Source organism: Psittacula echo (genome assembly GCF_963264785.1).
Source record: "Psittacula echo genome assembly, chromosome: 2".
NCBI lineage: Eukaryota > Metazoa > Chordata > Aves > Psittaciformes > Psittacidae > Psittacula > Psittacula echo.
This window is the reverse complement of record NC_137737.1, coordinates 136,602,242-136,629,577: the sequence shown is the minus strand read 5'-3', so window position 1 is coordinate 136,629,577 and position 27,336 is coordinate 136,602,242. Positions and strand designations below refer to the sequence as shown.

At 39.0% G+C, this 27,336-nt stretch overlaps 1 protein-coding gene across 1 annotated transcript; it reads right to left on the bottom strand.

Annotated features, from left to right (window-relative positions):
* On the bottom strand, positions 1-27,310 carry DPY19L4 (dpy-19 like 4; the record flags this gene model as incomplete). The annotated part of the gene is made up of 19 exons (XM_080611130.1): positions 1-165; positions 1,027-1,185; positions 1,611-1,743; positions 3,580-3,662; positions 6,820-6,876; positions 8,390-8,510; positions 9,604-9,723; positions 11,347-11,505; positions 13,390-13,463; positions 14,663-14,761; positions 14,852-14,983; positions 16,246-16,380; positions 16,934-17,057; positions 19,307-19,452; positions 20,295-20,416; positions 22,150-22,240; positions 22,794-22,918; positions 23,858-23,965; positions 27,172-27,310. The coding sequence occupies 19 exons, from the start codon at positions 27,308-27,310 to the stop codon at positions 1-3; spliced, it is 2,292 nt and encodes a 763-aa protein (XP_080467256.1).
* Positions 27,311-27,336: the final 26 nt, after the last annotated feature.

The following is a 27,336-nucleotide window of genomic DNA, read 5'->3' as shown; positions in this document are numbered from 1 at the left end:
TCATGACTGGAAGGATATCACAGTGTTGATTTTATATACAAAGTAGGATCTATTCCAGTATACTCGAGTAAAATAATTAACATATGGAGAATAGTTCATTTTGATTTCATGACAAAATCGTCCATATTTGGAGTCGGCATAGCTGTCGCCTTCCTCACAAACCACCTGCCAGGAAAGAAGATCTAATTAAAATAGTGAAGATAGGTGGTTACAGAACATAACTCTATACATTTAATTTACTTCTGTATTCTGTAAATTTCATTTACAATAAACATTTAATTTCCATGCTGTATGATGAAAACATATTCCTCAATAATTTAACCATCTAAAACAGCCTTCATGAATTAATACCTTTGCAGGATAGCAGACATGAACTTTATTCATATAATAAAAAACAACGGCAGCGGAAATTATCCACATGCCCTGTTCACCCAGTGATTCAAACCTGACTTGCACACAGCATACCACCTGTATAGGGTAGGAAAGCCTCAATGATGTTTTCCAGGCCAAGGCAGTTTGACATACCTAATAAAGCCTGGAGACACACACACGTATCACCCTATAAATTCCAACCAATTGAATTGGAACTGGATTGAATGGCAGGCTGGTCTTCATCCCAGGCAGAGTTTCAGAAGAACTCCGTTTATCCATTTTAAAATCTTTTCATCTTCAAAGCTAGTAAAGAATGCCCTCCGAGGCAGGGCTTTACTCCTTTTGTAATAACCTTTTCAGGTGTTACAGTCTTAAATATTTATATATAGTTAAATGGTATCTAATGATTAGCAGAAAAGCAGCACAGGTACTAACATATCAGGAGGGATTAGGGCAGTTAAAGAATAATGTGGGATAAGATTACAGGTGTGTAAGAAACAGACAAATCAAAACTTCATTCATCACTTAAAATTCATGAGTCTTTGTCTACATGTCAATTACAACCAGAAAAATAAGATCAGCCTCATAAGAAGATTTCTTTTAAAATTAATTATTTGTGCATTCAAACATTCTTTTTTTCTTACTGTTACTTACATGACCATTAGCAATGTCCAACAGATCTTTAACTCTACATCCTCTTACAGGTCCCACTTCATTGCAAATTGAATCTTCAATAATCAGAAAATTGGCTTTGTAAGACGTGAGTATCTTATAAATATCCTCTGCTGACCTCTTTGAATAGATCTGATAAATCTATAAATTAAGAAAACATATTCATGCAATGCAAAAACCAGTGATAAATTAAATACTTGGGGGAGGAGGGTAACTTATCTGCAATAATAAGTTATATGTACACACCCAACCATAAAATGTTTGGTTTTGAAATCTCCAAAACAAGTGATGTAATGGCCAGCTGAATGGGAAGTATTTGTCTCTGCCGAAGGCAAGTTCTCATTTTATATATTCCAAGTGGCCTGAAAAGTCTTCAGAAATAATATTCTGATATTTGTTCCTGTCCAGATTGAATCACTGATAATCTACTTGATATTCCCTTCCCTGTTTGCTAGACTCCTATGTCTTCCTTCCTTCCAATATATTTGACGATTTTCCTCATTACATTTGGGTGAAAAGGAAGACAGTTCCTGTGAGATGCCACAGTAATAGAACTGGATACTTACATTTTCGTTTCTTTTCAGAAGATCATCATCATTATACGAAGGCAAGCTTGACACCATCCATCCGGTACAAAGCTTAATCACACCCATCAACTGTGGGCTGCCTGCAAACACAGCAGCCACAGGAGCCTGTCGCCTGAAAAAGCAACATCAACACATGTCTGAGTATAGGATGCATTTCTCAAAAGAATGGTTTTAATTTTATACACTGTATGAACCTTCTTAAGGTATGAATTGGAGTACATGAAGAAATCATTGGGGGTCTAATTACAATTGATGTTAATGCTGCAGTGACAGTAGTTTCCTTGCCAGGAAAAGCTCAGACCTGCAGCAATATGGAGTTTGTAAGGAATTTCTCCTGTTGGGGCAAGGGCTGGACATTCTCCTCCCCCTCCTGCAATCCATGGAGCACCATTCAGAACGGTGATGCGGTCCTGGAACACATCAAACTCTTCTGAATGGTTGCTAACTTGTGACAAAACAGGCTTGAGAGGGAGGGCAGGTAGAAATAGAAACATAATGTTATCTTGAAAGCCAAAGATTTGTGATTATTTTCATTTGATCTCTAGGAGCACATATTTCATTATCTATGAGGAAACAGTATCATGCTACAGAATAATGTCTGCAGTAATTCTGTTTCTGGGTTTGGTTTAATCATTTTATTATTCACATTCCTGCTTTAGTGAAAGAAAACAGTCATTGTCATACTTTATTACAGACTTTGGGCAACTTTTCCTGCAGAGAAAGTTCAAAATAAGTTTATATTACCAGAGAGGAAAAACTTAAGAAAATATACTGTGATGATGACATTCAATTAAAATTCCAATATGGATATCTAAGTATATCCTTAAAAAAAAAATAATTAAAAAAAAATCCTTATTTTCATTAAAAATATGAACAGCTGCTACAAGTAAGGGTAGTCAAATTGCTTTTAGCAGAGTGAATCTCAATGCAATTCACCATAATTAATTATGTGCTTGAAGTGTAATGCATGCAGACTAATGTAAAAGCCATTAGGTACTTGGCATTATTCCATTTGCTGCCGTGAAGAGCTACAGCAGTGGCAAACAACATACACTATTACTAACAGAAAGAAGAAACTGGCTGGAACACCACAATTACCACCCTTTCCTTTTCTGAAGATGAACAGGTTGACATTAAAGACTGCATAGACACAGAAAATAATATATATATATATAAAAATACAGTTAAAGGTAAGTTATCTGAACACAGCGGATCTCATTTTCAGAGAAGTGCAGTTCCTAATGACATAGTTCAAAGTTCGATTGAATGAGACCAGAATCCAGTTCTGAAACTTTTGGTGAGAAGAAACACACATCTGTGAAAGTAACTTGACTCAGCAGTAGCTATGTATATGGTTCAGTATTAGCTATGTATATGGTTCAGTATGAACTACATAACATAGCTCAGTATTTGCCATGCCCTACCTAGCCAGACAGGCAAGAACCCTTCCAGCCTTCTGGTCAAAGGGTAAGTCTGAATCATACATGTTATAATGTATGTATCTTGACTGAAGTCTAAATGGTGACATTCAGGCTCATGCACGCAGGAACTGCAGCGTTTCTGCCCCCTGTTGGCATCACATGAATCATGAGAGCCAACATGAATCCTGTAATTACTGAAAAGGCAGCATGCAAAGAGCCAGGTACTGAGATGTCCACTTTTATTTGGAAATTAGGTCTAGCAATGATATTAAACATGATTAGCTTGGGTGTTTCAGGATCTTCTCCTCTTGTAATCAATGATAAATACATTCCTGTTTCTTTCCATGGGAATAATACCAAACCTAAAATACACACTTCTCCTCCCATATATTGTGGAATGTGCATTAACATTAATAAGTGCATTGGCAAGGGAAAACTCAGATTAATAGAGGGAGCTCCACAAAATGCTGAGATAAAAATACCCTGATATAAAGCAGTAAAACAGAAATGTAGGACTTCAAACTTACTTTATCCATGTCATAAGTTCTACTGTATCAGGATCATAGAATTCTTGTAGCTCTGAAAGCTCTGTCATTATCCTAGGGAAAAACTGATGGAAACATATATATCTTTGGTTACTTACAGTTAATATAATGAGATGCTCTCTAGATTATTTAAGTACTTAAGTAACACAACAGAAATGGGTTTCATCTGAGCATTCCCTCCTGATTGGTATTTTTGTTTGAATATTTTGCAAAACACAGTTTATATTTACATAACAGCAGGATACCATCTCCAAAATAAGTATGTTAAACACAAGCTCTCACCTCTCTCTATTTTATTAGAAAACTTACAATCAAACAAACAAACCAACCAAAAAAACCCAATTAACAAAAATACCCTATAGGACAACAACATCCATCAACTTTAACCGGTCTTAAGTGCATCAAAACCATAGTTCAGGTTTTCAAACACAAATACATACAAGTGAGGGCACTGAACCAAGAAGCTGATAAACGTCTCAAGGAAAACTTGCTTGAGCAGGAGGGGTTGGACTGTTGTGACTTGTCAGAAAGATGCTATGCAAGAAGGACAGGAGTAAAGAAATCTCCTAGAAGAGCAATAGGTAGGTAGTCTGCCCAGACTTTCCTCTGGCTTTTACTTCAACCAGTGAAGAAAAGTACAATATATTGTAGGAAGTAGGACATCTCAGTTTACATTCTTGAAAAACATTTTGGGAAAAGAAGGGATTCTGGAAGTCAAGCAGAATGCCAACTCCTTCAGACCAGCCCTGACTGCAAGCCTGCATTATGGCTTCCCCATCCTGTCAGGTTTGAGGGGTGAAGGAACAACAGGTCCTCCATTAAGACGTGAGATTTTGCCACTCCTTTAGCTTATTTCAGCTAAACATTTGAAGAAGGCACAGCTAGAAGCTGGTCAGCCTCAGGGAGCTGGAGCACATTCATGCTGTTGTAAATGCTAAATGAAAGTTAGTGGGCATTAGCTCTTTTTGAAAAGGATAAAGTTTACAGGTTATGCCAGACTAAAGTAACAATTTACCTGGGGACAGCCAGAGAGGACAGTCAGAAGTTGGAGCCTGCTTTTAACTGCGGGGTTTCCACCCCATTACCTGGACAATTCAGCTGTCAAGTGATAGCAGTTCACAACCAGCCATGTTAAGGTAGCACAAGAACAGTTGCCGTATGTCTGTATAGGGGCAGAAAGCTGCAGTAGTGCTGTAACACATAGACCTGATGTGTCCCCAGAACAATAGGCAGAAAAAGGAATCGCTACTGCCACCTCAAGGAGAACCAGCTTCACTCATCAATCAAAGCCCTTAGAAAAATTTCATTAGATGAGGGACTATGTCAGGCTGAGTCAGAAGGTGGCCAAGCAGAAAGATGCTGAGCTGTACACTGAGCCATTTATAGGCACGGTAACAGGCTAAGAGCCTCAAGGCATTTGCACTGTCCCATTACTATTAATCAAAGTTTTTAAACTCAGGGATGAGTTATGAACCTGGAGAGCAAAGTGTTCATCGCTGCTTAAAAGCAAAAGCTGGATCTGCGATAAATGAAGCCCCCTAGAGTCCAAACTCCCACACTGCTTTTATCAATCAGAATGGGTTGGGTTGGAAGGGACTTTATAGATCATCCAGTCCCAGCTCCCTGCCATGGGCAGAACACCTTCCATTAGACCAGGTTGCTCAAAGCCCCATCCAACCTGGCTTTGAACACTGCCAGGGATGAGGCAGCCACAGGTTCTCTGGGAAACTTGTGCCAATGTCTCATCCCCCTCACAGTAAAGAATTTCTTCCTAATATTTAATCTAAGTCTCCCCTCTTTCAGCTTAAAGCCATTTCCCCTTGTCCTATCCCTACATGCCCTTGTGAAAGTCCTTCTCCAGATTTCTTGTAGGCCTCCTACAGGTACTGGAAGTCTGCAGTAACGTCTCCCTGAAGCCTCCTCTTCTACAGGCTGAACAAGCCCAACTCTCTCATCTTCATGACTGAGTTACCAGCAGGGGTTAAACCATGACAGGGAGGTGCTCCAGCCCTCTGATCACCTTCACAGTCCTTCTCTGGACTCGCTCAAGCAGGTCCATGTCCCTCTTTTGTTGGCACCCCAGAGCTGAATGACTGCAGGTGGGGTCTCAAGAGAGCAGAGCAGAGGGGGAGAATCACCTCCCTGGAGCTGTTGGCCCCGCTCCTCTTCATGCAACCCAGGACACATTTGGCTTTCTCGGCTGCAAGCACGCATTGCCAGCTCATGCTGACCTTTTCATCAGCCAACACCCCCAAGTCCTTCTCCTTGGGACTGCTCTCAACCCATATGCTGCCCAGCCTTAACTCAGAATTATTTGGTCAACTAGTTTCCTCTATTATAATAGATTTCATAACACTTTTGAGCAATTGTAGCTCTTTTTCAAGAGAACATCTACTGCTCTGGCAGAAATGTCTGAAGAGTCAGATTAAACTGCAACCGAAGTTTTTATAACAACATTGATGTTACAAAACATGTTACAATACTGTTGGTTAGGACTGGCTTTCACATTTGAATTCCTATAAAGTTATCCAAACTATTTTGAAGCTACATCAATGCAGCAGTGTTAGACTTTATGGGATGTTTTCCACATTTTTTGCACTTACAGAAGTCTAAAAAATAATTTCCAAATACTCTTCCCCTCCCCAGGGTGTCTGTGACTTGCAATAAAGGACTAAGCTTTTATTTTAAACATGGAAACATCTGTAGCTTTTCTTCCCTGTAATGTAGTATACACACACCTCTACACAGTGCTCTGCATGAAAGATTTAACTCCATTATAATTTGATGGGAGATTCTCAAACAGGTTATTCGCATATGGCCTCCCATAATTTTACTTCCATCTAACCTTACTCCCTCTCACTAAAACCAAGATTGGGGCAACACAGCTTTCAATATCCTGAGTTTTTATTTGGCAGTATTTTCTTTGTTGAGTCAGCTTATATATCCAAAGCCTAATAGCTGCATATTATAAAGTCTTCATTTAAACACTTAATTACAGTAAGCAATCATTAACAAATTAAATTGTCAAATAACTCATACTGAAAAATGCAAACAGTTTTGTTTAAAAAAACCCCAAACCTAAAACCAAACATACTTTCAGTGGATGACAGCTTTTATATACATATTTCATTTCACCAAGCATATTTCATTATATTTGCGCATCATTTTGACTCATAGTGTGCCTACATACAAAACAAAAAGAAACAAAGGTACTTGTCTTACCTCTTTCCACAAGCTGAATCCAATTATTGTGGGAACTGCCATACTCAAAATAAGAGCCTAGAAAATACATGTTAGAAGAAATAGATTATGCATCGTTCTCCAGCCTTGGACTCTGTTGATTCCGTTCATATAGTAAGCCGTATTTATGCCAAAACCTTTGAGTGACAGCAGGTGAAACTGTGGTTTTCTAACAGGCAAAAAATTCTTCACACACAAGAATTTGCATAATTTAGTATGGAAGAACTTATTTGACCCCTGCCCATGGCAGGGGGATTGGAACTAGATGATCTTAAGGTCCTTTCCAACTCTAACTATTCTATGATTCTACAATTCTATGACTCACAATAACTTTGACCCATCAATATTGGGGAGGGTCAATTACTACTCAAATAACAATGATGCAACATGCACATAATGTACGGAACAGAAGAAAGCAAACACCTAACATACTAATGCAGTGAGAGAATCTGAGAAAGTAAAAAAGTATGAAACAACCATTTCAAACCTCTGATCTTGTTGATGCTTTCGTTCACATTAACAACATTAATACACAAAGTCCAGAAACCATTCTTCAGCTTTGCAAAGAGGAGAAAATAACTTGCATGGTACAGGAAATGTTCAGTAAAGAATGCAGACAAGGCATTCTCTTGATAATAAGCTATTAACATATCTACTACAGTAAAAAAGCAGGTCTATATAGCAGAAAGAATAAGGTATATAGAAGAATGCGTTTACCATGTACATGGATATATTGCTGCTTCTTTATTGGAAGAACACTGTCAATGTTTCTGATATAACTGTATGGCATTTTCACAAGCTACACAGTGAATCTCTGTTTAAGTATTTATTCCTATAAGCCTCTTAAAATTAAGGTAATACCCTTATTTTATTAATAAAACAAATGCACAAAGCTGCTAAAAATTACACAAAGCAACTGTTGACATATTAAGAATAAGGCTAGGCTTGGAAGTAGGGGAGTTGTTTGCATTGTAGCACAAGCTCATCTTCAATTGCAACACTTCTCTATAATGGCCACACGTAAACAAATCTACGCAAAGTAATCCCACTTACCAGTTCTTATGAAGCAGCTTTACTCTCAGCAATTAAATACACCTAACTACCACATTTTTTGCCTCATTTCCTAGTGAAAAAAGGCTTATATCAATGCTTGCCTGCATGTGTGTACTTGTTCTCCCACACTACTCCTAAAAAGTAATTTAGGAAGTAATTGGCTTTCTTGGCCAATCTCAACTAAATATGACAGAGAGCTTGAGGTCTCAAACGTTTCTTAAAAGAAATTAAACAAGTAAGTGAAAGAGATATGAAGACAGCCTTGCTTTTTATGAAGAAAGGCTGTAGTGTGAACAGAACTTTGTCACCATGTACCAGAGAACATGTGAAGTGAGATATTAAGAACAGAAGACAAAGAAACGCAGACTATATGAGATCTACTGCTCACAGAACTACATGCTCTTTTGCTGGGTTCTTCTATAGGTCTTAGGTAATTGTGGTTGGAAAAGTTATATGCTCACTAGCTGTAATTCCCAAGACACTGGCAACAGCAACTCACCAGCAATATTGGGTGCACAGCTTTCAGTCGAAGCCACTTGAAAAGCGTCATCCAAAGTTCAGGAGAGCACACACCAAATGCAGCAAGCATGCAAACGTATGGCGTCCATAAATACTTCATTCTGAAAAACAGTGCAATAACTTAGCTGGGACTCTCCAGTGTCTCTGAATTCAAGCTATTTATACAAACATTCAGTTTTTTTTCACTTCAGACACAGTCTGGATGTTCAAGCAATCCGAGATCAAATTTGATGGCACTGAAGGGTAAACCAAGGAAATCTCTAGCAGAAGAGCAGGAACCTCATTATTGCTGTAAGATGTAGGAGCAAGAGCCAAGGTAAAAGATGACAAAATCATTCACAGAGTTCAGGGGAGAATGAAAGAAAACCAGAGACACTTGTAAAGCCACTTGGCTGTTGCAATTTTCCAGCCAAGCAAGGATAAAAACCAGCTATTCAACAAAGCTGTACAGAAATTGTACTATAAGGGATTTCCTGAAGAAAGGAAAGGAAAATATTTCATAAACAATTTACGATTTGCTGGTATTGTCTGACTCTTAGCAATAGACCAGTCAAGTTAAAACAACTACATGGTGACACAACAGTCTGCTCACTTTAAGAATTTGTGAATATTCACATTTTAGGATAATGAGGGTAATACAAGTCTGCCACCTTCAAGCTGATATAGCTGAAAGCCAAGATTAGAACAACTATGTTTTCCAAATATTAGCTTCTGCAGCTTTAAGGAGTAACACAATACCTTTCTTTGCTACTGCTTTAACATGTTAAGCAGAAGTATACTTCATGCTAGCTTAGACTCAAGAAGATGGATAAGAAATCTTTCATGTCCCAATATTCCAGGACATAGACTGTTCATCAAAACACTACACAGCACCTTGCTAGAATACAATATTAAAAGAATTACAGAGCAGAGTTCTACATTTAAATACTAGAAAGAAAGTTATTAAGATTTGCTTCAATTAATGCCTCAGATTTTGGCAGCATTAAAGCCTGGAAAACAAGTTAAAGAGACCAAGCACAATTCACCATATACCTGTATCCCATTTATAGTCAAAATTATCTTTGCTCTCTCGCCTACTAACTAATATATAGTACCACTATATGCCACATACGTTTCTGAAAAGGAGTGAAGGTGAATCATGTCTAGTTAGAAACTCTGTTGCTTTCAAAAGAGATACATCAAAATGAGACTTACCCTTCCAAACACATCGCTAGACAACCAAGTAAAATTGTGTGAATTACATGATAAACTATTTCTGGCCTCTCTCCAATTCGACCATCCTCAAGTTTAACTGTCTCTTTCAGTGGTTCACCACTGCAGTTGGAGAAAATGAAACATCACTTAATTCAGACATTATCTCAGGCAGAGGTGCCAATAAAAATACTTTTATGACCCTTAAGTCAGCAGTACATTGAGATCATTCTATGTCATATCATACAATATTGTTGCCCTGCTTGTTTGGTTCTTGTACTTCATCAGTGATCTATCAGGACCCTCTGTCCCTTGTTTTAGACTATAACCTCTCTGGAGCAACAGCTGTGAATTAATACAATAGGATCACTGCCCATGACCGTAAATCCTATCTTAAGGCAATTTAGCTCCAAGAGACAGTCTAATTTAAGAGCATGCACACTCCACAAACATTTAGATGAAGCATGCTGTACACGTGTTCTAAGTTTCTTCATATCATTAGCTTGGTGAAGAATTATGGAATCTGTATGATGTGTAGGGAACGTCTATACCACTTTATGACAAAGTAAGATAACAAAAACTGCTTTTACTCACATAGTAATAAATTCTAGTTATATATTATAAATAATAACCAAAATCTTACAACAAACGTTCTTCTACAAAGAAGGTAGCAAGGCACACAATAAATAACATTTTATGCTACCATGATGTGATTTCAGGTTACAATTTTATAATAAACTTCCTCACAACAAATGGAAATAAGAGAGGAAAAGGTTTATTTTAAGCTTTTTTTCAAAAAGCTGATGGACATACTGGAGTCACTGCTCACTACAAAATAGCAAACAGCTATTTCAACTACTAGCAAAAAAATCAGAAGTTTGTTTCATTGTTATGAATATACTATCACACATCCAACCCGACAAACATTTTCATTTATAGCAGTATAATCTTTATCTATTAGAAATCTTGATCCTTGAGAAAATCTATTGATTTTTCCTGCAGACAAGTGAGAAATTTGTCCTAATACTTGAGCAGTTACACCGTTCATCTTCTGCCAGGAAGAGATAGTTCCCTAGCTATTGAGTTCCCAAGACAAGTTACACTAGGATATAGCGCTGCTATTCTTAGTCTGTAAACAGACAGCTCCACTACACCTTTTCTCAAGGGAACTGTGAATCACTGTGAAGCTAAAAATAATTGACTCAGTTTTACTTCAGCTCTGTTCTAAGCAACAAAGGCTGATGGACCTTATCACAGTAAACAAGAGTTTAAAAAAAGGTGAAGCATTAGTAATCTGAATTCCTCACAACTCCACCCGTGTCATCCTTCATAGTGTGTTAACTTTAAAAAAACCCAATAAAACCCAAAAACAAAGCAGAGAAACAAATTATTTTGCAACAGTCAGATAACTTTGCTGTTGGAAGTGGAAACAGACAAAATATCTTTCTCCCTTGGACTGGAAGAGACAAACATGTCGCTGAACATTAGTGAGAGCTCTGCAGATATTGCGCCTCTGGGGAAACAAACTGACAGCTCCCTGTCCTGACTGCAGGGATGTTCAAGAAGCTCCTCACTAAAGGACTTTCTTCAGAAACCTCTGGTGAGTCTTTCTCTTGGTGCTTACACCCTGTCAAGTTCAATGGGGGCAGCAAACTTTGTAGCCACAAATATGATGACCATTCACTCAGATATCCATGAATCTCTTATTTTTAACTTCATATTTTTCAGTATAAATAAGTTACTTACCAAATTCTCCTAAAAATGACCTGAGTTACAGAAAAAAGGCAGATAATTAATACTAAAATATAGAAAGGCAACAGTGATGACTGCGTTAGTCGCAAAAAAAAGTCTTGGGAGGGTGCCTGAAGAGATTCTTGACAAAGGAGCCAATTCATTGTAAAATTCCTAGTAAGGCAAAAAAATTCCATTAAAAACAATAGCAATACCCCACAGATTAGAAAAATAACCCAGCACAAAACCATTCACAGCTTAACCTAGTCATGTCATAGGAAACTATCTGCAATTCATCTCTGAAGTTATCTTCTTACAAATTGAAACTGCTTTGCAAGTACTCTTCAGAGTAACTTAAACCACGACACTGACAAAAGCTTGCCTTCCAAAAAAAGAATCTGTGATCTGAAGAGATCAGACTACAAGTCTTTTGTATCACAAAAACCCGGCCTCCCATGTAACTCCATTATGGGGACCACAAAGCACTTCGTTGTCACAGTGGATTAAGATTTTAGAGATATTGATGCAAGAAGGTATGCTTGTCCTCATTCCAAACAGGGAGATGAAGGGAAAGTGGTCATCTGAGATCACAAACAAACCCGAGGCACTGCCAAGAACAGAATCCTTAATGCTGAAATTCTTGTTCTGCAGCTGAACCCACCCGATTTTTCCAATTTTTATTGGAATTTTTATTATATATATTATATTATAAATACCCAATTTTACCAATTCTTCTTTTCCAATTAATGAGCAGAAAGATTATATACTCTGCCAAGAAGCACTATCAGTGTTTATTCTCATTGGAAACTGATGCAGCATATGATGCGGTGAACGCATTCTTGTCTTACTTTGTTTTGCTTTCCTCCCTCTTTTTCTTTTCCCTTAAAGGAAGACTAGAGAACTGAACCACTTTCCATTAGGCAGAACCAGTTTAAAGATTAACAGCTGGGCATGTCCAAACTGGCCTTAAAAGACAGATCTTGAAGCTCTTGTGCTGCAAACCATAATTCAAACCCACAGTTAAACAATTTTCTAGGCACAGTTGCACACAGTTTGCCTCAATCACTGGCTTCATTGCAGAGTCTGACAGCCTGGAAAGTAACATGTAGCAAATCCCTGGGAGGAAAATAATAAAATCCATAATACCTGGTAGCTGAATAAACTGAAATCCTGACCAGAAGCAGTCCTTTCTTTTCTTGCAAAACACTTAAGAACATGCATGTTTGTGTGTTAAACAATGTGTGTTAGTCAATGACATTACCATGTTGTCTTTCAAAAATTCCCCAATTGTGTGTGATGCCATTTTCCAATTCTTCCCCTGAAAGGCTGTGAAGTAGTTTTGTAAGAGAGATGCAGCTCCCAGAAGAGAGTCCCAATTCCTGCATAGAATTGCAAGTCTTGGCTTGGGTCCAGGAGGTGTCTCAGTCCTTACCAATACTCCATTTGAAGTTTCTCAAAAAATCTGCAGCCATGACATCTTCTTGTAGACCAACACTCAACTCTTACAGAAGAGTTGTAAACAGTTTTTCTTAGAATACAACAATTCCTTCTAAGTAGTCCCTTGTCCTAATTTCTTCCAAAATATATGAGGGGAGGGGTTGGAGGTGTTATTCTTACAAAACTAAAAACAAACCCTCACAACCAAACCCTGTCTTAAGATAGCTTGACAGTTCATGACTTTTCAGAGCCCTTTCTTTTCCAGGCTATAAAAAGTTACTACCACCACCCTTACTCTGTTATCGTTTCTTTCAAGTCTTATTAGAAGCACTAGGCAGGTTACAAAAAACTTCTGCTCTTCAGCATCAGAAGAAAACAAAAATTTATGAAATGCTTTCACCCCAAGGCATGAAAAATATTGGGGTGCTTCAGCAACCTCAAAATTCTAACTAAATTCTGTATATGCATTTTTTGTTGATTCAATCTTAAAACCAAGTGACAAACAGAAACTATTTCCTTCACTCCTCACAAAATTCTCAGAAGCCACTGAAAATTTACACTTCTCAGAGCAGTTTCAGAAGTTTGGGTATCTTAGAAGGTACAAAGAGTTTAGAAACTTACTTAGTTGTGTTTAAGCCAAGTTTTACTTCAATGAACTTCAGCAAATGCTCATTTTCTTTATGAGGAACAAACATCTGAAAATTAATTTAGCAGAGAAAAAATCTTACCAAGTGCTGGAAGCAGCTTTCATGCAGTCACTTCATTCAGATAACAAAATGTCAGGGAACAAACAACTATTCAAGATTTAGTTAAAACTAACAAATTGGATTAAGTGTGCCAATTAAGGTATTGGCACAGTTTCGTGAATCTTCGCTTAAATAAATCTACCTTTAGAGTTTCCTTGAGAGTATGACTCCATTTCATCCATGCACCAAAAGGGAAAGTGAAAAGCTGTCAGAAAGTTGTTGAAAAACTACTGAGCAGTATAAAAAGGATCATGAAATACAGACATTGACTTACACCCAAGCTAGCCCAAGAACATTGTGTTTGGCTCCACTAAACAACAGCACTGCAGCCTTGCAAGAGTTATGAGCATTTGTAATCTTCACATAAATTGTTTGAGCAGCCAAAGGTTCTGTGTAGTGTCCATGTTATTTAACCCCTATTTTTCAAGGTTAGGTTTTATTTTCCTGGAGACACAGCAAGGCTAGCCAGTCTGAGTGGCACAAGAGAACAATCATATCTGAGCATTCTCTCAGATTTTTTGGGGTTCACTCATTTCTTTACTTTTAAACTGACACTGTTAACTAACACAACCAGGGTAACTTTGAGACACAGAGGAAAAGCACAATAAATTATGTAAAAGACTAAAGCCAGGAAGAGGGAGTTGCTAACCAAAATACAAGACCAGGCTAAAATCCCATTGTGTAATCTCAACCTCTAGCTGACACCAAGTGGAAGTCTCTGCTCTCATATTCTAGTTGAAATTTAATTGGAAATTAACACCTACCTACACATACCTGCTTCTGGCTACTAGGTCTTGTCTGTGCACAAGAATACTGTTTTAATATTCAGACCAGTGTGTCGACACCATCCAAGTTATGGCAAAAAACATATTTATGAAACAGCTAAAGTGTAACTTAGCTAAAGTGTAACTTAAAGAGTTATTTCTATACTGTGCTGTGACCTCAACAAAAGACCAAAATCCTAACAAAAAACAGCTGCTTGAGTTCTTAGATAAAGGCCTTTTATATAGATATAAAATGACTCATTTTAGTACTCCAATTTGCTATGAATTAAGCAACACTTCAAAAAGATTTTTCCAAGATACATCTGCAACTTTCCATTTAGAACTTGACAATTAAAATCCCTTTTTTTTTCAGAGGAATCTTACCTTTAGTAAGAAGTTTAGTGTCACTGTTATCATGAGTACCAAATAAATGTACATTATTTTCAGCAATCTTGACATAAATGTACCTTTTTTCATATTCATCTGTAAAAATATTTTAAGAATGCCATAATCATTTGGAGTTCAGTTTAAATAATGAAAGCTACACTCAGAGTTAGAGGAGAGTCCAGTTACCTGAAGGCATTTAGAGAGCATTAAAGCTGCTACAAGACTCAGTAATGGTGACACTAGTAAGGCTGAATTTTCGAACTGCAAGAGGTATCCCACGCAGAGAGAAAACAAGTATATTTTGTATACTTCATGCACCTGTTGAAGAAACAAAATAAAACATTGTAAACCAAAATCACAGCAGATATATGTCTTGGTTTTTAGAGCAGTAGATAGGTCACTTCATTCCTCTGTTAATTGGGGGATTAATGGATCTCTATCCTCCAACTCATGAATCTAGCAGGGTACTGTTTGGCTCTGGAAAGTATTTCACATCGCAATGATCCTGGTCAGCCTCAGTCACTAGGGCACAATTACTTCACACGAATTCTGCAAAAATGCCCAAAGTGGTAGTATTTTACAAGGTCTCTCCATTCTGTAACACCTCACTGCAATGCAGCATGAAGCAGTAACCACAAAGCAACAGTATGAACACCTAATTTGTGTGAGAGCTGACCACCATAAACATGCACTTCACTTGCCCTCACAATAAACTGTTACTTTAACCTCTCTCAAGAATACACAGACTGTTACTGATACTTTGTTTTTTACTAATTAATAAGCAGATCTTACAAACCCTGATACTTGGTTCTTTACTTTTACCAAAACACCCATCTTCTCCATGATATTTTAAGGAGCTTGCTTTGAACTAAAATAGATCAAACATTTCCCACTGATTAGGAACAGGGAAAAGCAACTGAAATATATTAGGAGGTGATGAGTTAGAACTGCATGAAGTTTGAAACAGAAGTTACACCTAATAAAACTAGAAGGTACACATGTACAAAGTAGCAGATACACCATTGCAACAGGCAGGGTAAAATTGCCTCATGTTGCAACATTTCTAAGAATGATTTTACAGAATAAATTCAAATACTTTCTTGTATTGAAAAAGCAATTTGCCTTCAGCATCTGTCTAGACTATTCAGTGGCTAAATCAATACAGGATGGGTGATTCAGGGTGAAAATGAGCCCTGTACAGAGCCAACAGAACAGATTTTGGTCAGTGTGACGCTAGTGTGAATAGGAAAGAAGAGACAGCTAGGCCAAGAAGGATGCATGACTATCATTCATCACTTTTTCAGCTTTCCAAGGATGTTCCAGGTCTTAAAAGCTTTGTTTAGTTTCTGACCCTTTTGTTAGGAAAGCTGTCCTAAACACAGTAGTCCAAAAGACAGTACGTTTGAAGCCATTGTATTCTTCTGATGGACATGACACGCACACCACCTGGACCAAAGCTGCAAGACACCAAAGCACCACTCAGACCGTGCCCTTCGGAGCTCCTGAGCAGTATTTATGGCATGCACATCTGAGGCTGTATTTAAGTCCCAAACTATCAGTAAGTTGAAGAGTTCTAATACCTTATCTGTCTGTGCCAGGGCAAAGCTGTCTAGCAGAAAAAGAGAAACAGCCTGGACAAACAGGAGATAATGGCTGTATTCCCACATCATCATGAAGGTGTATGTTGAAGCACTCACCAAAAGGTAACAAAACTTCTAGAGAAAAAAAGAAGAAAACAAAACCAGCATTAATTTCATAATGCATCTCTGTTACTAAATAATGCATCTCTGTTACTAAGAGGTCATTAAAGCAGAATCTATGGAAATTAATTAATTTAGGAAATAATTAAAATACTGACTGCAGCCGTATGGAATGTTCTCAGAGGGAAGCAAATACCTACTGAAACATTCAAATATATTTCAAGCCAATCGGAAGAAACATTTTTGACAGAGAGAGAGGAAAAGCAAATTACCACCATCTTCTCTGAGCAACAGGAAGAGCAACAAAATAGTTTACATAGTGAGAAAAACTCTGCATCAGTTCATTTTAAACAGCTCATCACTGCACTGCTCTTTCCGATCCCTCATGGGGGCATAACAAGGCAGGGTAACAGTTGATTAGCAAAAACTGCACATGCCTAGGTGAAATCCAAGTGGCTGTTTTGAAAAGAACAAATAAAACATCTACTGTTTTTTGCCTAGTAGGGCAATAGTGACAAAGAACACAGCTCTGCAGCAACTCTTTATTAAGAAATTAATTTTGCTTTACCTCAGCAGAACAATTTATGGTTTTTTTTAAATAGCCTGTGAGAGCTGCTACTTGACATGCAAAATACGGCAAAGCCCAATTTTCCCTTGATGGTATGGAGTAATCAATTCTTGTTGTATCTGTCCTAGAATAAAGTACAAACAAAATTATTCAAATATTTATGGAACAAAAATATCAAGGAAAGCCTAAATGTCACTTCCAGTTATCAGTGTGGACTTGCAAGCAAACTATTCCTGTATTAGGTGTCAAGTAATACTGAGAGAGTCCAACACAGGGCGACAAAGATGATTAAGGGAGTGGAGCATCTCCCTTATGAGGAAAGGCTGAGGGAGCTGGGTCTCTTTAGTTTGGAAAAGAGGAGACTGAGGGGTGAGCTCATTAATGTTTATAAATATATAAAGGGTGAGCGTCACGAGGATGGAGCCAGGCTCTTCTCGGTGACAACCAATGGTAAGACAAGGGGTAGTGGGCTCAAACTGGAACACAAGAGGTTCCACTTAAACTTGAGAAGAAACTTCTTCTCAGTGAGGGTGACGGAACACTGGAACAGGCTGCCCAGGGGGGTTGTGGAGTCGCCTTCTCTGGAGACATTCAAAACTCGCCTGGACACATTCCTGTGTAACCTCATCTAGGTGTTCCTGCTCCGGCAGGGGAACTGGACTAGATGATCTTTTGAGGTCCCTTCCAATTCCTAATATTCTGTGATTCTGTGACACAATTTTACTGCTGACACAGGTCACAAATTTAGTATCAGTATGGAAGGTCCAAACTCTACTCACTTATTCAGCAGGTCTCTTTATTAGGTGGTGTTTATAGGACTGAAGCCAGAAAGCATCTGCCTCCAGCCTTTTCTGACCCACCACAACACTGTGAGCTGGACACATCATGTGCTGTCCCTGCCAACCTGCACTGTGACAACAGAGCCTCCTGTGGCCACCAGCAGTGCTAAATGGTCTTATGTCCATAGGCAGGACACCATTACTGAAACAGCAGCTTTCACATGACAGTGAAAATCAGCTCATAGCTGAGAGAGAAGGATTCCCTTCAGATCTAATACAATAGGTTTTAAGTAAATTATTTAGGTGGTCGAGCACAACATACTTAGAATCCAAAGTAGTGCTCCCTTATAGTAGAAGCACCAGCAGATACTCTGTTTACAGGGAAAACTCTGTCCAGCAAAACAAGAGATTAAAGATGGATAGGGAGCATGCAGGGCCTTCTCATGGAATGACTTGACTGTATGCACAATTACAGCTGTAGGAGAAAGTTTTAAAAGGTGCTAAAGTGACTTAGAAGCACAAGTCACACTTTCAAATGTGATCAAAGGTATCAGTTTCAGAAGTACATAGTCTTCTTTGTGTCTACTATGCTTTTAAAAAGGAGCCTCAAGCTCCTTTATCATTTAGGTATTTGAAAGCGTCACCTTTCATTTTTACGTCTGAAGCCTCTTACAGAGGCGTATTTGGAGCTTTTTTAGCTACTAGACCTTTGAATTTGTTAATACTGTTTAATCTTCTTTCCTGTTAAAAAAAAATACAGATTTATTCACCATTTTGCCTTCTTTCCACTGTTCACATTAGCTTGATGAACAGTATTCTTAGCTACTGATCACAGATTCAGTCATAATGACTTCACACTACTAAAAGATGCTTCCCAACAGTTCAACTTTAAAGGTTGCTCCTCCATAGATCTTTTCTTTCAGGTGCTCTCAAGTTCACAGAAAGCCCCAGAGGTACTTTGTGACAGACCAGGAGCCTGAACACAAGTTCTCATTGCCCAAATGAGGCTCTCTATTATTGCAGTGTTTCATAAGAGAATGGACATTTTCTTGCAAGTGAAATGCTTTAAAATAAAACCAAAACTCTTGAGATCAAGAGATTCTAAGATTCCACTTTGCACAGAAACCCACTACAAAAAGCAGATTAAAAAAAACATATCAAAGACTCTTTACAAGAAAAATGCCCTTGGTCATTTCCTTCTAAGCGACAACAGTCACAATATTTAGAGTTGACCACAGAGAGCAATTCTGGTTTACAGAAACTTCAGAAATTTGTTTTCATTCTTCACCAGCACAAACCCAAAACTTTCTGAGGAATGTTTCTGCAAAATGGAATTGTGTGAGAACACTCCTGTATTCACAAACATACATAAAATCAGTTCAACTGGCAGCATGGTTGGTTTGGACAACAGGAGGCCTTTCCATTAATAAAAGCATCATGAGAATCAGTGCATCTCTGGGAGATGTTTGGTATTCAGCACAAAAGCTTGCTCTCACAATGAGAACACACAGTTTAACAGAAAGCATTTCAATTCACTCTAGTATTTTAAAATGCCTTATTGACAAACTAAATTGTATAAAGATGTTTTTCTTACCTGTTAATAATGAACCATGCTACAGTCAGCATTCCTGCCAGCCAAGTCCCACTCATAACCCAACTGGTTACAAACAATGCAGTCACATAAATTCCCTGCAGTCCAAAAACTATACCAATGTAGAAATACACTGGTTCAATAACTTCCTGAAATTACAAATAAAAACGAAGAGACATAGCGGCAACTGAGCTGAAGCTGGAAATGATTACTATTTACTATTTGCATACTGCTAACAGTATGCTAGGTGCTTTACAAACAGGTAAGAGATGGCCCCTATTCTAGAAAAGTACTGAGCATGCTTTTATTTTGGGCTGAGGGAGAACAAAGCAGTGTGAATTAAAAGCACTTCAGGACTCATCTTGCTAGTGCAATCATTTCTGTATTTGCTTTAGCATGAACATTGTATGCGTCAGATTTAATAAATCTATACTGCAGTGAGCTATAAAGTTCACAGGATTATTGGAAGACGTTATGTAGAGCATGTAGAGCAGGAACTTGGAGAAGCAAAGATGTGGGCAAAAAACGTTCCAAAATAAATAGATAATAAAAAAAAAACATTAATGAGAAAGGACACAGGTATGCAGGGTAAGCAGAACAAAGCCTGAGCAGAGCAGAAAGAAACAAAACATTTATCTCCAGAAGTTCTTTCTGCTTTTACCTATATAGGAATAGGCAGAGACAGGTACCACTATAACAGACTTCGTACTCCAAAGGAGCTAACTTTCCTGTTTTTAATGGATAGCACAGATACTCTCCACATTTCTAAGTGGTTTGTAGAAGTAGAGTAACAGACAGAAAAGTTTAGTACATACAAACCCCCAGAATCTTACACCAGAGACTGATCAGAATTGAGGAGACACTGGACCTGGTGAGAGGCTTAGCCCAATTCATTCAACAGAAATGGCATGTTTTTATTGTATACAGCATAGAAAGTCTCATACATACACAACCACAATGAAAGCACAAAAAGAAGGAGAAATACACATACTTCACTACCAGATGCTTGATATAAAACACTGGCAATCAACTCTGGGTACAAAGTCATTTGCTGGACTGCATTTATCGTCTTCAGTGATACTGTCTTATTGTTGTGTGTCAACTCATAAACACCTATAGACAAAAAAATAATATATTACACTTGGAATCACTTACTATTGCTGTTCTTAAAAAGGGGGAAAATGTACTCACAGGTAGGGGGAAACATTCAATTATTAAAGCTACTGACTGATTCAGTTCTCATAATTTTAAAGGAAGGAGAAATTTCTGTGCCAGATGCCATTCCACCCTACTGATGTAGCGACAAAGTTGTTATCATTTTCTGATTTAGTCTTTAAATAGACCCAAAACTAACCAGCTGAAGTTAACCAGTCTATTCAGTAAAGTACTGATACAGCCCTGGAACCACCTACCTACTTGTGAAGATCACCTTCACAGGAGGTTCTTAAGAAGTGAGACAAAGAGCTAACAGGGATGAGCAGGATGTATTAAACCTGTCTCCACAAACATGTCAGATATGATGGCCTTGTCACCCTTTTCAGCCCCACATCTCTGAGACTTCTAAGAATCACTTAACACAATACGCCTTTGTATGGGATTGAGATGAAATTGAAGCTGGCAGACTTGACAGATACATCATTCTGAAATATTATAATTAAAGAAAAGACTTATCATTACTTAGGACAATAGAGGCAAGAGAAAAATTAATCCAAACTAGGGGGTGGGACATGACACACAAAAACCCAACATCAATGGAACAGCCAAACGAGATAACTGTTTCCAGATCTGAGCGTGTCTGGTATGTGGTCTGCAGCTGGTTCTCTGCAGGCCAAACCAGGTCTTGCAGGACTTAAAAGTGTGTTCATCACAGCTATGAAACACCTTTGAAAACTGTTCCCATAATACCTAGTACATGAGTCTACCTGTTTGCAGAGGCAGCATGCCTGAATGAGGCAGTCCATCTATTCACAGCACAGGTAATCTCCCCAGATAATGAGGAACTGACTGTACCAAAGACTTATTATATACTGCTGATGTGCTTTACATCAGCTGGGAAACTGTTCAAACAATAAAATTCTATCTACAAAGTTCAACTGACTTCAGATGAGGTTTCATGAGGGACTGAGCTGAATCAACAACTGACCAAGTCAAGACACGGCTGTTCATTCCCTCTTCTTTCCTGCCTTTTCCCCATGGTAGCCCTGGTGCCCTTCTGAACTCACTAAACCAGCATGAAAGTGTTCCATTGTCTTTTCATTGCTTTAGTTTTCTGCTGGTTTAGGGAACTAGGGTCTGTGAGATCCAGAGCCACTGCAGGACAAAGCAGGAGAGCAAAGGAAGCCATCGCCACCCAGTTTGTTCCCTTTCCTTTTGGTTTCTGTCCCCATCTCTTAGTGCTCATCAACATCTACTCATCACAGCTGACAGGAGCAGAGAACTCTGGCAAGGACAGGACGGAGCAGATCAACTCTTGACAGAAACTGTTCCATCTTCTGACAGAGAATGGAAAACAGTAATTTCCATTCCCTTTCCAAATTAAACATAAATCATGCTTACACTGCAGAAAATGCACTATGTAGCATAGGCAAACCCAACGATAATTTCTGCATGGGGTAATATTAATCCTGTTCCAGCATACTGATTAAAGGCCATCTGCTGGAATACAGGATAGATATGTATTGTTTTTTAAAAGGCACTGAAAAGTTAGGACAGCATGAAGTTCTGAATTAATCTGACCGGTACACCTATTAAAAGCATAAAATCAGTCTCCCCAGTCTGCAGGAGTTTTTACTGCCTCTAAAAGGAACAGGACTTTTCAAGGGTAATAAAACAAACAGGTTTTGTACCTCTTTCAAAGGAAGGAGCCTTTAGCAGTTCTTTATAGAATGAGTAATAAATGGCGCTGTCACCCTGAAATGTAACTTCTCGTTCAAGTTCCTAGGAAAAAAAAAAAAAAATATATTCACCTCCTGCAATCTCTTCCCATAGGAGACTATATATTTCTTGTTTTGTAACACAGCACATGGTTACGACTCCACTGTACATCTTCAAAGTATTCCACAAAACATTAATCTTCACAGCACCTCTGTCAGATACGTAACGCTCTCTGTAACTTTGCAAACATGCTTGGAATCAGAGCAATTCAAAACCACATTGCAAGCACAAGACCCACAGGACCCTTTCATATCACAAACCTGAATTTCATTCAACTTTCCATACTTCACTAAATAACACAGTTCTTTAAAAAAAAGCCCAAACAAAACCATACGTTCCTGTTGTTTAGTTTATGTAATCCCAGCATGCTTCCTGTTTTTCTCCAGATTTTAAACAGGTATTTCAATGATATAGCAAAGAAAGAAAATAAAAAAGGAGACCATATCAAAGACAGAGGCCAGACTCTGCTAGGAAGTAGTTCCAAGCCAACATGGATCAGCTTTGATTTCAAGGACACAATCTGGCTTTTGTTTCAGTAGTTTAACTTTTTTTTTACCTGCCTGCTGGAAAACCAGAATTTCCGTTCGTGATAGGTTGAGAGGTACACAGCATACATCATCCCACTAGTGACTGCCGCGAGACAGCCAAAGAAAAGTTTCGCAAATCGCTGAATTAACATATCTGAAAAGGGACAGTGAAAAAGCTAAAATAGTACAGAGGATTTAGAAGCTAACAGTGTGCTCTGCATATGAGCCATTTCTGAACAGCAAATAAACTTACTGGCATCAGAATTATCGCACCACCAGCAGCAGCACAGATACATCAAGAATCGGTTTGTTATTTCTGCGCTGCAGAGTTTTCTTTTCCAGTTGTTACCATTCCTTCATAGGACTCTCAGATAAAATGCTCACATACTATCCTGCAAATTTCTCTCCATTCCAGTTAGCTTTATTTCCAAGTGAATTCCAAGAAGGAATTCTTCCAAATAAACAGAGCAAACTTTAGATTTTACCCAAAACACCGCAAACTTCTTAAAGACATTAACATCAATAGTGAAACGTTCTATTTTCTATTCTGTTTTTAAATAAGAGAAAGAACCTAATCTGAATTTTACCAAACTCATTCAATGAATGTCTATTTCACCTGTAGCTCTGTCAAGTTAGTATGCACTTCTAATATAAAAGTTTTTGGTTGCTTGGTGAGCACTTGCCTAAAGTTACACCTGGTTTTAGTTCTGCTTCTTGAAAAGCTGTACGGACTTTTTTGTCTGTGTTTCAACACCCTTACTTCATGTCTTTCAGCTTTCCAACCAAAGTATCATTCCAGGCACAATTTGTACTCAAATAGAAACAACAGTAAGGCTCCTTACCCCTCTGCCTTTCCCCCTTCCTCTACCCCACCCAACCTGAAACAATCCAGGACTACCATTCTACTCTGCAATACATAAAACGTCATTATTAAAGAATTCTGATGTGCATTCCTGTTTTTTCTTGAAACATTCAAAAAAATAATTCAAAATAAGTCTGTTATAAATTATTGTGCTACAAATATCTTCCCATAAAATGTAAAAGAATAATGAAAAGAAGAAATCAGAAGTTGGCTAAAAATTCTGTAGCTTACATTTTGGCAACCTTCCCAGCTTTGAGTTTTCTTTGTTTCTCTCCTCTGGAGCCATTTTGTCAGATTCTGTGCAGTTTTGCTTCTTTCTCTGTCGCAGGTCTGCTGCCCCTGAAGACATGTTTTTAAGTTATTGTAACACAATACCTAAAATCACACTCAGAGATCCACACAGCAGCAGGTAATAGCCAGTTATCGCTACCGATTCAATCCCACAGCAGATACTTTGAGTCTTTTTGTCAGATGTGCATCATGTGCCTAACTGAAGTAACAATATAACAATACAGCAAATCAACGTCTGTATTATTCCTTAGAAATTCCAATAGTATTCTCTCGAGGCCATGCTCTGAAACCAAACTGGAAGCTAACTGGTTTATTCTATGGGGAATGTATTACAAAATGAAGGAAAGTATTAGCTTAGACAGGTTGATACAGGCATTGAGAGAAATTTATGCCAATTCTATTCTACTCTCATCGTGGTTTTCTGTTGCTATAGTACAGAAGTGTACTAAGTGCATTACCGTAATACAAAAATTGGACTAGTCCATTACTTTTCAATTAAGCTGCCATCTATAAAGCAAATATAATATCACTTTTTTCCTACTTTCAGATCTATTGGCACTAAGCAGATTAAAGAATTTTTAGCCTAATGTATAGTTAAAAAGCCTAGGCTGCTAGGCCACACAGATCACATCACAAGACTGAGGGCTTCTGCTTCTGTTAAGTTTTCTCTAAACAACAGGAATTTGAAGCTGTGGCCCATTTATTTCACAGTCTGAAAGGCAATGAAAGTAATTCACAGAGTGCAACGCTCCATACAAAAAGACTCACTGCAAAAAGTGCTTTATAATTACTATATTAAAGATGACATTGCACAACACTAATGTTATTTTTGAAGTGTGATGAAAAGGTTTAACTGTAATTCATGCGCCAGAACTTTCAGCTCTCGAATTTGACCTACCATCCAACACTGCTTGAAATTTTGTGGCCACTGATTTCCTCTGGACTTAAACCAGCTCTTTCACAAAGCCATTCTACTTCCAACTTGAAGTGTCAATCTCCACATCCCACAACAAAGCTTTCAATTACTCTGACTGTATATCACTTCAAGTCTAAATCAGTTTATATTTAATCACAACTATCAGATTTAAAATTTAGATACTAGAGTAATATAAATGAACTCTTAGCGTCTGCTTGTATCAGGACACCTGTATTTGTGTTTTAACAGGATTGTCAAAGCAATTTATAAATTATTCTGAGCAAACCAAGATATCAGCGATAACATTTTTCATGGAATGAAGAGAAGATGTCTACCGTCTTTAACAAGACAAGAACTGCAAAGATATTAAACAAAACATTTGTGATCCTCAGTATCACATTTATCATTATGTCAATCCAAAACCAAATACACGTCAGTATTTCTTCATGTCATGCATACGAAGTTAATCAGCAACATAAACACCAAGGGCACTGACATTAAAAATCACTTGTACCACACCAAAAAAAAAAAAAGGGTGGGGTGAAATACGACATCACCAGAATGGGCAGAAATGTGCTTAGAAAGACAACTCTCCAGTCTTGTCATTCTAGTTAAAACCAAAGCAACTGCAGTGAGAACACTGGAAGAAAAGGCATTTCTTTTGCTTTTCTGGCAGGTAAGTAAGCCGTATTATAAGCTTAACACACTTACAAAGTCTAGAGTTAGCAGCAGTAATAGAAAACTCCCAAAGAAAGAACAATTTAAAATTCTAATTCTGAAACAACTACACTCAGTCAGCAAATGATCTTCACCTCGGTTTTGCAGACTGCTCAACAGATCCCCCACTCAGAGAAACAAAGAAAGATCCAGGTATGCTACTTCTGTTTCATTCCCAGCTGCCTCAAACAACGAAAAGGCTGTTCCCACTTTTATGAATCCTTTAAATGGGGTGAAATGAAAGTCAAACAAGGTGACAATTAAAAATAATCTGGGATTTTGAACTGATGACACAGCTTCTAGTACCTCTCTATCTGGCACGCACTTTTTCATCCAAGATTGCTTTCTAGTTCCCTATAAATTCCCAGTACATCTTTCTCAACTTTTGTTCAGACAGCATGCATTCCACTTACTTTTGTGTATCTAATGAAGAAAAGCATAACTCATTGCTCCTGTGTGCCACTATATTAATCCATTTTTCACCTGCAAATTGAACACTGTCTGCAATTCTTGTCCTCTCATCTAGAGAAGGGTAAGACAGAGCTGAGAAACACTTGGAGAAGGGCCATGAGAATGATCAAAGGTGTGCAATGGCTCCCATACAAGGAACAAGGAAGCAAGTTGAGGATGCCTCAGTCTGGAAAAGAGGATGACCAACAGAAACATGACAGAGGTCTACAAGCTAGTACAGTGCACAAACAGTGATTCACCTTCTTTTCTAATACTGAAACAAGAAGCTATCAAACAAACCCAGTGAGTCAGGCTAAAAGGAACCAGTTCATCACACATCACCTTCATGTAGACCACTCCTACCCAAAGAATGTAAACGAGAAGTTTACAGACTCAAGATAAGACGGACACACTTGTGGGGAACAACCAACCAAAGACTACTGAACACACAGAAACCATGTATGGCTCAGAAAGTACCCCCGCTGAGAACAGCTGGGAGGCTGCAGTAAGCCACGGGACAGCACCGCATGCACTTCTTTGCTCTTGCATTTTTCTGAGTGCCTACTTGGAGTCCTGTTTCTGCTCGTTTCCCCAGGAAAACTAAGTGCCATCTCCTGCTGGCCACAAAGGGAGTGAGCACAAGAGAGACACGGATAAAAATTATAGTGTAGAGGGCTAAAGTGAAACGAGAGAGGTGTTCACGGAGCAAGCAGAAGGATGCTGCCCCGGGTAACCTGCACAAGGGCAGTGCCGGGGTAGGTAACAGAAACAGACCCCGAGTTTCTGGACTATCCCCTCCAGCTTACTCCCGCTCGGTGCTGCACACGACAGGCTGGCCGGAGCGGGGACAAGGGGCTGTCGGAGGGATCCCTCCGGCCTGACTGGCGCTGCCATCAGCTGCTGCGGCGCCGGGACGAGCACTGCCGGGGGACGCCGACTCCGCGTCCCGCAGGCGGGTGTTCCACCTTCGTAAGTGCACTGCTACCCCGGCACGTACCTGACACAAACCCGCCAAGGCACCGCGCCGGGGGAAGCGGCCCAAGCCCGTTCCCCATCACACCGAGCTCCCCTCTGACTCCCAGCTCCGAGGCCTGAGGTGCCCTCACCAAGGCCCTGCCGGGCGCGGCGGAGAGGGATGAGGGTGACACACTGCTGCCGCCACTCCGCTCACCTTCCTCCATCGCCAGCCTGCGCCCGCCGCCCGCCGCCGGGGCCCCCCGCCGTTCTCTCCGGGGAGCCGCCGCCCCGCCCGCGCTCCTGCCGCTGCCGCCCGCCTCTCGCCGGCCCCGGCCGCGGGAGCGCTCTCGCATAACACGGCGAGCGGAGCGCAGCGGCC